Genomic DNA, 12795 nt, shown 5'->3' on the forward strand with positions numbered 1-12795 from the left:
TGTACACACCTGTGGTTGTTAAATGTTTTTATATCTGCCCCGGTATTAACATGGTATCAGAAATAATAATTAAAAAGGAGGCAAATTGTAACGACAGTGAAAACACTGACAAGCCAACCCCTTCCCCTGAGCTGACCCCTATACTCTGTGTTGGAATAACATATTCCTCATGAGTTACCATTTAAGGAAAAGGGGCGGAGCTGAGAGGCTCTGTTGCATTGGGGGTGGAGCTAACTTCTAGGCTAGAAAAATTTAATGCCTGAAACGAAGAAACTTATAAGATCTGTTGCATGGCAGTATTGCAAATCCCAGTTTTTCTAACGTGTTTTTGAAAGTATGTGACTATTATAGATCTAGAAACACTTTAAAAACGTCCACCTTTAAGATGTTATAAAGATTAAGCCACAGTATTGATATCAAAATAAGATTGCATGGTTGTCTGTAGAGAATTTTGTAAAAAGTGTAATGTTTTGGCCTGTATTTGAATTACAGTATTGATATCGAGCTGAGGCTGTGTTTTAGCCTGTGACTGAGTCACACTGTTAGCGTTATATCCCAGGTGATTTCAAGAGCAGCCAGTAGTTGGCATCAAGCTAATGTTGTACTGGAGCCCAGTTGGATTGGACCGATGCTAAGGTTGAAGGTGACAGGCAGAGCAGGATGGAAGTCCTCCCAGATACGCATTTCCTGATCCTGGATCATGCTGTTTGCTTTGGACAGACTCTCTTTTCACAATCTCCATTTCACACCCATGTCACCCTACAATGCACAGTGACTGGTGAAAAGGTGACCTCTCTTTTTCCGTGGGTGCTATCAGTGTTTGTGTGGGTGTTTAATGCACTCCCAGGACCTCCTCTCAGTCTGCTGATCCACCCTGCTCCTCTTCACCATGCACTACAGATACTGTATCCGATACCCTGCTATCGCTTTGACAATATTTTTGCCCATAGAGTGGAACATAAAAACAAGGGCTCCATTTCGGTTAAGACAACAAAACACTTGTGTCTTGACGTAGTAGGCTGTGAGTTGATAAATTAAGGATGTGTTTTAGTTCCATGGATTGAAGTAAACCCGGCTGATTCAGTGAAAGGCTCTTAATTTATTGCCCCCTTTTTTTCCAAGCTTGCTTTGTTTATGTAGTGAACAGTGGACTAGTTCAACAAAACAGACTTCATATAAAAACCATAATGAACTTTCCTTTACTTTCACACTATCCGTTGTTATCCAGATGAGGATGGGTTTCCTTCTGAGTCTGGTTCCTCTCAAGGTTTCTTCCTCATATCATCTTATTGAGTTTTTCCTCGCCACCGTCGCCACCGGCTCGCTCAATACGGATTAATCCACACACTTAAAATCTGTATCCCGTGTTTATATGTTTCTGTAAAGCTGCTTTGAGACAATGTCCATTGTTAAAAGTGCTATGCAAATAAAATCGAATCAAATTGAATGTATACTGATTAAATGAGGAGCCTACAAGCTATCCTTAACCCAATTTTTGTGTTCAGCTGATCTGATAGCCATGTTGTTATGTCTCTCATAACAGTCAAAGCTGGGGTTTGGATTCAGAAGCTGGTCCTAAATCAGGCCAAAAGTAGTTTCTTAAGTGTTTACGACCAACACTGTGGTTACGAGAAGACAACGTTTAATTATGTGTGTGCTTTTGTTTCATAAAAAGTCAAAAAGGACCCTGAGGGCCAGTAATGGAAAAGAAAATGCACTCCACTGCCAGGGTAACCTTCAAGTCAATGAAAAGTGTCTTGGCAGGCTTTGTGGAACAGTTGGACATGTCAGTACTTTAACGAGCACATACTGCTGATCTCTCTGCATTCTGGCTTAGAGAATCTGTCACCATCTATTGACCATTATGTCGAACTACACCTAATGAATGAATGCAGGGGATTGAGATGAAACCACAAAAGTCATGTTTTGACATTTTAAAACAAAGCTAGTTTAAATAGTTTAAGCACAGAATAAAACACAATGACTTTTGGGGTTAAAAAAAAAACTTATTAGAGAATTACGTTCATACTTTTCTAGTTACATTTAACGGTGAACTTTTGTGAACCAAGTTAGTTCCTGTTATTACTTATGTTATAGCAGATATAAACAGCTGCATCCTTAGCAACATCACTTTCTTTCTCTCTCCTGAAATTATTAAGACTTAAAAAATGCAGCTTGTCATGTTACCAAGAAACGGCAAGCCCGTCTGTCTGGAAGACTTTCCTGTGACGGAAAAACTTAGTTACGGCTTTAGCTCTAATAGTGGAGATGCCAAAAAATAAGTAAACATCTCCTCATAGAAAGCTTCAACATCAATAACAATTATACGCAGTTTTTAACCCTTTTATGTGGTTACATTGTAAAAGGTCTTTTTATGTGGTTTAGCTGCCATACGGTATATACACAAGGGGGAGCTATACACACGATTTAAAATGATTTTTGCTATGACGTGAGTAGTTACAGTATTCAGTATAGTGTGATTACTATACATTTTTAATCTTCATGTCACCAGTATTTACAATACAGTTGCAGTATCCAGAAGGCAACTTATAAAGTTACACATACCACAAGTGCTTTTACTCACTAACTCAAGACTCTGGGGTTATATTTATGAAGATGCTGTCTGATCAGTTTAAGATCATGGTGACCGTGGATCACCCAAACTCTCAAATAAGCAGTGGAAAAACACTGACATGGCTACATGAGAAGACATGTCTTCCTGTCCTGAATGCTATAATCTAAAATCTGTTGGTTCTCTGAGCAGTGTGGGTTTTTCCCCCTTCTCTTTTCTGTTCAGTTACTGATGTGTGTGTGTGTGTGTGTGTGTGTGTGTGTGTGTGTGTCTATTCAACAGACTGCAGTTACACTTGTCACCTGGACTGTGAGAACCATGTACAGCTCGACTGTAACCAGGGAAACGTGCAAAAAGAAGACACGCCTACCGACCCCCCATGCAGGGCATATTCTACAGCACCTCCAGCAAAGGTAACAGTTCTTTTTCATCCAACATTCACAAAACGTGTAAGAAAAAGAAGGAAAAAATGAACAGTTGCTCCAAAAATAGATTTGAAACAATCAGCTACTTCTTACAGTGATCACACCCAATATACTTAGAACAGTGTGTCGTCTCAATAATAAGAGCAATATCTTCAGTTGACACAGCCCTACCACAATGCATCATGTCAGCTGAATTTCAGAAAATGACCTGGGTCTTGTTCCATCCTTTCCTTTTGTAACACCTCCTCTGTCTTGAAAATGTCTTGTCTGCCTGTCATGAAAGAGCGAGCTGACCATTGCATAGAGAAATGTTGAATAGTGAATAGGAGGCTGTTAGCATTGGTCATTAGTATAGTTTCTCAAAACCATATTGCTGTTCATAAGCAAAGAGCTCAAGAGATTTTATTCGGTATGTGTAGTTTTGCTGTATCTCTGTGCCTACAACAAACAGAAAACAATTTTAGGTTAACCTTAACTATTTGTGATGCAGTCTAGGAAATCCATCATTTCTGCCTATAACATACTCTGACACATATATTTCACCAAAATGGTGTTTATTTACTTTTTAATCTTGCTTTCTATAAAGATCAGGTTTGGTAGGGAGCCAGTTTAACAAACATGGTGGTCATGCTGTTACATGCAGGTAATGAAATGGATGCACAGTGGGGGAAATAAACATTGAACGCATCAACATTTTTTTCAGTAAATCTATTTCCAACGAGGTTATTCACATGAAATTTTCACCAGACATCAGTATTAACTCAAGAAATCCACTAAATGTAAAGAATTCACAACATTAAAGTCCATAAATAAAGTTATGTGTAATAAAGTGGAATGACGCAGAGAAGTTTCTTGTGTGACACCTTGGTAACGAAAAGCCTTTTTATAGACCATCAATTTACTAACCCAGCTGATATTAATTTGCACAGATAGGAGGTATAATTACTTACGGATTTCACCTGGTTCCTTGCCTTACCTTGCCTTGGAGAACTGCTTTTTCTTAGTGTGTTCAATACTTTTTCCTGTGTCATTCCACTTTATTACACATAACTTTATTTATGGACTTCAATGTTGTGAATTCTTTATATGTGTGGATTTCTTGAGTTAATACTGATGTCTGGTGAAAATTTAATGTGAATAGCCTCATTGGAAATATATTTACTGAAAAAAATGTTGACGTATCCAATACTTATTTCCCTCATTGTAACTTCATTTATAGACTTTAATGTTTGGATTTCTTTATATGTGTGGATTTCTTGAGTTAACACCAAAGTCTGGTGAAAATTTCATGTGAATAGCCTCATTGGAATAGCTGTCAGTGATACTTATTTCCCCCAGTGTAAGACTAATCAATGTTTCATATATCAGTTCAGCAAAATATGTAGTATTAACCCTACTCACCATGAGGGAGACGCTCTACAGTATATAATGACAGATCTAATTAGAAATGCTTCCTTTTTGCTGTTGTTGTTGTAAAAAGTCTGTGATCCAAAATACTTCATTTTGGATTATAGACCTTCACTACAACGCATGCTACATATTACCTAAAGGAGTAACCGAATTAGTGCTACACGTCGAGGCTTTGTGTTCTCCACATGCTTTCTAGATTGACATCCATTGTGTCATAGCTTTCAGATGTCGAGCTAATGCTTTACCTTGACAGTTGTTAGATGAAAGAGACCAGCTAGCTAATGGACACTGAAGTAGAGATCTTAATTACCGTAAAGATTTTTATTAAATCATGTGGACCAGTGTGGACCTTAATGTCAGCTCTCCGCCTGAAAGTAAAGCTGTTTCAGAGACAAAACATGCCATGGAACAAGAAAGCGCTTTAGTATTGTCTGATATAATTGAATAGAGGTGTTACAAATTGCACTGAGATTGAGTTATAGTGCTTAAATTATCAGAGCTTCTTTATCTCCATTTTTACTAATGTGAGTATGTATTGAATAAGTGTAGGACATACGACAGTGCAGGACAATGACTTGCATATTTTTCTCAACATCATTATCTAAAAAAAAGATAACATCTGCACTGTATTACCCCCACTGTGCACCTCTGCAGTGTCACATCCCCTCAGTATCTCCTCTCACCCTTTCTCGCTTTAACTGTCACTTTATATTTCTTTTGAAAAGGGTACATTACGTTCTCAGAAAGAGCCTTTCCCTAATCATGCTATCATACCGTACAAGCCCAATCTTCCATCCCATAGTCCTGCACTCACTCTGCTACCTAATCTCTAGCCATTACTATTAGCATTAATTTCAAACTCTGTGTTCAAACTCTGTGACGGTGTTACGTGCCTTTTATTCATAGAACCTGTATTACTCTGATAAACTACAGTAAGGTTCATTTTTACTGAATAGTTCCTTCATGCCGTTTCATTTTTAATCTGTTTGTAAAATAATCTGTTTGTAGATTATTTGCTCAAATATTCTCGCGCCTTTTCGACTTTGACTTCCTTTTTCCTGTCTCGTGCATGGAAACCGCAAACATGAGTGTGCACTCTGTAACATGCTCACCTTTGTGTGTACACATATATGTATATAATTGTGTAAACCTCAGAGGTGTCCCAGCAATGCGGAAGCTTCAGAAGCTTCTTGTTTTTATCTCTGTGTTTCTGTGTATGTGCTCTGATGCTTATCAAAGCTCTTAGCTTGCTTGCGTCTCTACTTCCTGTTTGCATTCTAATTCACACGAGATGTAGCAGTCTTTCTGGTCATGCAGCACGACTTCAAGCGCACTCTCTATCTTTCTTTCACAAAGAGAGTGTGTGAAGTCTTCATTTTACTGTTCACTAGGGGTGACCGATATCATGATACATTTTTTACGATACACGATATGTGTTAGAATAGTTGCTGTGGTGTACATGTCTGAGAATTAGTGTCGGAGCCAATAGGTACTTGAAATCATGTATCGGTATCCGATCAGTTTTATCTTATAGTCGGATCTAATTCGCTGCCGTATTCGATATTGCGAACACCTGCTGTAATACACAGATCGAAGATTAATGCTCTTCCGAAAATTCAGAAATTTCCAACGGGATTTTACAAAAACTACTAAAGATGGCAAAGCTCTACTATAATTGTACTGGCATACACACATACATACAGTATACCGTATTTATCTACAATACATTCATGTATTAACATGTTTTAATGTGAATGTCATCACTACAGCACTCCAGTCAGTCCATCCGTCCAGAAACCATTCGCAAATGTTACAGTAAAATGTGTAGATACACATATCCATAATCAGGAGATAAAGTTAGCCATTCAATGTTGAATTTCATTTCGTATGAATGAGCACCATTAAACTTTCACCTGGACGTTTTTGATGGCTAGCTAAGACATGGCACAGCAAAGCTAGCCAATTACAGGAGCTGCCAGCATGTCTCATTGGCTAAACACAGTGGGAGCCATTTAGATTTAGATCACCACAGCAACAAATCAAATCTAATCAAAACAACAAACTAATATGCTTTAAAAATGTGTTTTTCGTAGTGTGTGAAAGAGCTGGTCCAAATGCATGACAGTCCACTACAGAGTGTCTCCAAAAGTCTTTGCACATAGGGGAAATGAGCACTTTTTTGCAAAATGTCTTCCAAAATGCCTTCCAATATATATATATATATATATATATATATATATATATATATATATATATATATATATATATATATATATGGCTGGATCAGGAAGCTGTCATAAGGTTGCGATGTACTTTAACAGGAAACATGGCAAGCACATCACACATGACACTGTTGCTAAACTTATTAACAAATTCTAAAAGACTGGAAGGTATAGACGGTACACTAATGGAGGTTATGGGAATATTAGCAAGATTTGATGGAGCATGGAGAGCAGCTTTGCAAACCAGCTTCTTGCTTGGCTTGGAGTTTGGCATTTGATTGGCAGAGAAAGAAATTAGAGTCTCTGTGCATTATTAAACACAAACGGAGAGAGAGAGAGCATGACATGAGGTGTCCTGGCTACCAAAGAAGGGTATGAAAAGCAGATCATGTAAAGGACCTGACGCTGCATTTAACACCAGTGCGTAAGAGGAGTCTATCATTAGAGACTGGATACTGAGTGTCACTAACAAAAACGTGTCCAAACCAGAAAGCCAACACTACAGTAGTGCTGACTACAAAGCAAATTACAGGTCTACATTAATGCACTCTTTCTAATACGTTATTGTTTCTGTAGTAACAGCTCATTCACAGGGACTTGTATGGAAGACTCAGATACTACATAATCTAGCACTATAAATATATAAGACTAATCAAATGAATAATGAACAGATTAAAAACATTTTATTTAAAAGAAACATATATAGTTAATATGGTAACGCTTTCTGTATTTAACATTTATGGAAGGAGACTCCAGGCTTAGTGGTTAGCACATTTGCCTCGCACCTCTGGGGTTGGGGGTTCGAATCCTGCCTCTGCCCTGTGTGCGTGGACTTTGCATGTTCTTCCCGTACTTCAGGGGTTTCCTCTAGGTACTCTAGTTTCCTCCCACAGTCCAAAGACATGTGTTGTAGGCTGATTAGCATTTCCAAATTGTCCATAGTGTATGAATGGGTGTGTGAATATGTGTGTGATTGTGCCCTGCGATGGATTGGCATTCCATCCAGGGTGTTCCCTGCCTTGTGCCCAGAGTTCCCTGGGATAGACGCCAGGTTCCCCTGCGACCCTGTGTAGGATAAGCGGCATGGAAAATGGACGGATGGATATGTCAGTGTGTAACACCTCGTAAATTTCCCACAATCTTCAGTCTTCAGGACAGTTTCTTGGTAACATGATAATCACCTTTTTTCATCTTATTAACTTTGAGAGAAATGCTAAGTTAATAACAGTGCTAGTCCTGCCAGGTCACCAGTGTCTTGAGAGCTCCTGTCAATTTTAACCGCCTTCTGCTCACTATGTGTGCACTGCAGCTAGAATTGGTGGTCTATTTCGGTGTTTCACCTGCTGTTCCAAATAATTCCACAAGTGTTATGCGAGTGAGGTCCAGTGATTTTGCCAGTCCCTCATGCTTGTCATATAAGTCCTACACACCCACAAATATTGGCCCTACACACCCTACAGTTGTCATATTGGAACGTAAAGTGTTGGGTTCTGTTTATTCAAAAAGGTAACCTCAGAGTCTGGCCAACAGCTGGGGATCTGGATTTATTCTAAGCTATACCCGTCAACGTGTACGTTGTACAACTGTCGACGTTGTATAATAAGACACTGCTATCGCTGTGACATTTTTTCAATTCAATTCCCATATCTGCTCGTAACAAACGAGAATGAAGTATTCATCTCGATGAAACTTGGCAGCAGATTTGCTCTAGCCTCTGGCTGGTGAACTCTCAGTTTTATCCATCCAATCTCATACCCTTGTAGACCTTGGCCTTTTTCTATGTAAGAGCAATTCTGCCCATTTTTCATGGGATCGATTATCTTCCTTCACAGCGATTTGAAAAAAAGCCCATCCAACATTTCCTCCAGCTCTGCTATGGTATATTGATGCCATGCAGGGCAGGGATCCTCATCTTTGGGCCAGTCAATAACCAAACCCCCAGGAGAGCAATCTTCATCTCCTCCATCTTCTTCCCATCAACCATCTCATCGATTATGGTAATATATCAGAAGGCTTTGGCTTCAGGTAATTTGTCTGCATTTATTGAAACAGCCTTTTTTTAAAAATCTACACATACACACACACACACACACACACACACACACACACACACACACACACACAATCATCCAGCAGCATTTGTAGACGTGTTTGTTATTCTTTTCTTTGGGATACAAGGAGCCAGGATTTGTTTTGCTGCATTGACAGAATACACAAGAATACTGGCTTGTTGCCAAAGCTTTAGATGTCTCCAAAGCTCAATGAAAATTGAGTAAAGCTGTGACATGGGAAATCGAAACGTGGCTTTCAACCACCCTCTATTGAAAGACTTGATCTCTTTGTTTTGAGCTAGGGCTTTTCCTCACACTCAGTAAAATATAGTTTATAAGGTGAATAGTGGACAAAGCAAGTCTGCATATGGACAAGCAAAGAGAGGATATTACTGATGCTTTTACAGTATGGAGTAATACATCTCCAAGGTATGAGGAAAATAATGAGCCATGCTGAATGACACCCAGACTGCTGTTGAAAAGTATTTACTCTCTCATTATGCTGTACTCAGCTGGCTGTTGACTACTCAAGGTCAGGGTTAAAGGTTAAGTCCAGGGGTGCCTGCTGGGCCTTAAGCGAGGTCAACAGTCATGACCTGCAGATATGTTGTGTACGTTTTATTATTGTGATGCCTTTGCAGTGGTCCGGTTTAAAGCCTTTGCATCCCAAAATGGATGCATTTCATTCATGGAACAGTTTGGTATGCAGGGGTGTCCATCTTCTGAAAAAAAAACATAAACAAACCCAAAACAAACATGTAGCAATATTTTTTAGGTTACAGATCCTTAAAAATTAAGAGTAGTTTGGAAGACCAAATCGCTGTTTTAATGTTCAAAATTCAAAAGATGAGAAAATGCCATTATTGGATCTAACCGGTTATGGAGCACGGAGACATTATGGTGAATTCAACTCTTTCAGGAAGTAAACTTTAAGATATTAGTCAGTATATACAAAACAACAATTTTTAATTTGCTGACGGAAATGATGGCACCCAATGTTTAAAAACAAAAACAAAAAAACAAGCAAACAAATCCATAAGCCACAGTGCACATATAGAATCCCAAACAACAACTGGCATTTCCATTTTTAATGCATTACCAACATTTCTTGTGGATAAGTAAGGAAAAAAACTGCATGCTGTTATAAGAAAATAATCAACAATTGAGTGGTGTGATGAAGTACGGTTAATGGTATCACCCCGAAGTGGATTATTTTCCAAAAACTGCGTGTACTATTATTTCAAAAGAAATGGTACGTCCTCAATCCTGACGATTTTCCCATCGGAAAAACTTAAAACGCTGACACTGGGGACTCTTTCCATAAATGTTAATAAATTCTGCCTTACACAAAGCTTCACCTTATCAATAATTATACATTTTTCACAGTTCTTTTAATGCACTTATTATAAATGATGTAGATCATTAGACTATAACTATAGAAAGGATCAGAAATGACTTAGCACTAGGCAAAGGTAGGTAACTGCTCTGGCCCCCTAAAAATGCAACTTATATAGAGTACTATGCAAAAGTTTTAGGCATCCTATTTGTTTTAGTACAAACTTTGTTATAGATTTTTTATTTTATGACTTCTACAGTATCAAGTCAGTACAAAAAACCATTTTCGAATCCCAAACATTAATTTTCTCGCACAAAAAAATGTTTATATGTCATCAAAGTAAGCAGCATATTACGTAGGAGAACACTTTTCAGACAAAAAACACACTGAAGGCTGCTGGGTTTTGCTGCAAAAATAAGAAGCAAGTGCGACAGTCAAAGTCTCCAGAAGAACCGTGACTGGTTCTGCAACTTACAGCTAATTTCCTTATAAAATTGCACTAATTGTACCGGAGACTACTATTTTTATTTAAAAAAAATTTCTCAGACCAAATATTGACTTGCTCTTTACGGTATGTTTTTTTTTAACTGTAGAAACATTTCATTTCATTATTTTGAAGGCATTTTTGCTCTACAGCATTTCTTTGCATGTGCCTGGAACTTCTGCACAGTACTGTATATTTTTAAATTATTAATGCTAAATAACGTAAGCTGAAAATGTAAATCGCAATGTTAAAACTCTGAAATGATCAACACAAGCGATCTTGTATGCTCATGTGATTAAGCTCATGTGATTATTTTTTAATGCTCAGTCCATTTCTTTTTAACAAATTCTAAAAAAATATATAGATATTTATAGATGAATATATATTATAGATGGAATATTTTCAAGTTTAAAAATCATGCACTGTGACAACATCCTTGGGCAAGTTGGCATCTTGACACAGCTTGTGTGTAAGTTCCTTCATGATTTCACATCTGTACATGTGTGTATGCTGCCTTTCAGTGTGTGTTAGTTCCATCATTGGGCCGTGTATACTGTATGTGTCAGTATTATTGTAACTGAAGGGCATTGGAATGAATTAAGAATGCAAAACGTAACAATAGAGCATACATTATGAAGGCCATTCAATTCTACCTGTGGCTTTTTCAAAGGCTTATTATAATGAAGTGCACTCTATTTACACAGCCATCAAAGCTTCCTCTATTCCGCCTGCTTGTGTAAATGGCTACACTTCTATTTAACAATGAGTGAAATTCAGACATACAGTATTTGCTCTTCTTCCAGAAAACCAGCACTTTGCATATTGGATGTTATGTAAAATAGGACCATATGCAGATTGGATTTTGTGTGGTGTATGTGTCGGTCTTTCTGTCTTTCACTCTGTCTGGGTCTGTGTTTGTGAGAGTGTGTGTCTTGTTCATTAAGAGGAAGTGGCTATGGTCGAGCAGTTGCATGCAGGAAGAGAGACAAGGGAGGGTGCAGACTCAACCACTGATGGTACAGCAAGGCGTAGAGAGAGAGAGAGAAAGGGGGGAGGAAGGGTGGGAGGGAGGGAGGGACGGAGTAATACGTCAACACTGCTCTGTTTCATGCTCTCTGTAAAGCAGGCAGGAAGGCAGTAAGCAGCTTGTTTCCTAGCCTTGACTGCTCTACTCACTACAAGCGCATTCAGCACAGACCTGCATCATCTATAGACTTGCAGGAGCTTCAGTCATCAACCACAGCTTATGCAGCAATGTTCATGTGTGACATGAGCACCGCATGAACACTTCACGTCGCAGCGACACGTCTTCCTCTTCCTTCCTTTTCTCTGCTGATTGACGAGCGTCGATCTGAGTGGCTGTGGATTTTGAAATTTCAAGGACCAAGCTGAAAAGGCCACTTATTCTCATTTTCAATGAGATCTTGATTTGCTGACCTGCCAGAAAGAGGAACCGAGGTCTCCTTTGCTCTCTTCCGCAACCCTCGGCAGTGATACGTGGAAGTACTCTGATACCTCGACTCTCCTGCTCTCGGATTTCCATCTGTCCCTTCAACAGACTCCAGGAGTTCTGGCCATTTATTTAAAGCAGTTCCTCATCTCCTGGTCGGATCTCTACTTCTTGGACTGCCTGGAGCCTGGAATGGTGCCGGGGGCCGCCGGAGGCCCCGCAAATGACCGGTAGCAATAGCATGAGCAGCGGCTACTGCAGCCTGGACGAGGAGAACGATGATTCCGCCTTCTTCACCGCCAAGACCACCTTCTTCCGCCGAGCACAGGCTAAACACGGGGACAAGGTAATGCTGGGGAAGGGGGAAGAAGCGCAAAGAGTTTATGTTTTTAGAGATCACTGAACCAGAGAAGTGCTTCTTATTAGAATGCAGTCATGTAGTGCGGAAATGAGGTTGTGTTCTTGAAGTTTCTCAAGTTGCGCCAATCATGCCTCGATGCTCCATTTTGGTTTGCGTCCTTATATTTAAAAACAAAAAGTGAACATTGTGTGTTGGCTTTATTAAGGGTGTGTTTTTCAAAAGATGGTTTTCGTGTACTTTTCTACATAGCCTCGCAAAATTTACATGTTGGAAAAACGTGTTTTTCGTCTTTGATGACGGAAATTCTGTTGGTGGAAAGGTTTAACATGAGAACAAAAACTCGTCTTACCCAAATGAAACCTCAAAGTTGGTACAAGCTTTTTTCCCCCCTTCGGTGTTTCCTTTGTGTCAGTAAAATATGCTAATTGTAACAACGGCGGTTTTAAAGCTTGCTTGCGTAAACAGCGTATGTTGTACTTTATGT

General features: G+C 39.0%; 1 protein-coding gene across 3 annotated transcripts in view; it reads left to right on the forward strand.

The window, feature by feature from the left end:
* The window catches only part of rassf5 (Ras association domain family member 5), a 52322-nt gene that overhangs the window by 22017 nt on the left and 17510 nt on the right, over window positions 1–12795 (forward strand). For 2 of the 3 annotated variants that reach the window (XM_053652807.1, XM_053652808.1), the window contains exon 2: window positions 2855–2985. In XM_053652807.1, coding sequence (XP_053508782.1) covers window positions 2855–2985 — 131 coding nt within the window. Of the gene's footprint in view, window positions 1–2854; window positions 2986–11570; window positions 12297–12795 lie in introns of those variants that run through there. The other variant, XM_053652809.1, reaches the window with a different exon arrangement.

This window comes from Ictalurus furcatus, chromosome 21 (assembly GCF_023375685.1).
Source record: "Ictalurus furcatus strain D&B chromosome 21, Billie_1.0, whole genome shotgun sequence".
In the NCBI taxonomy this organism is placed as follows: Eukaryota; Metazoa; Chordata; class Actinopteri; order Siluriformes; family Ictaluridae; genus Ictalurus; species Ictalurus furcatus.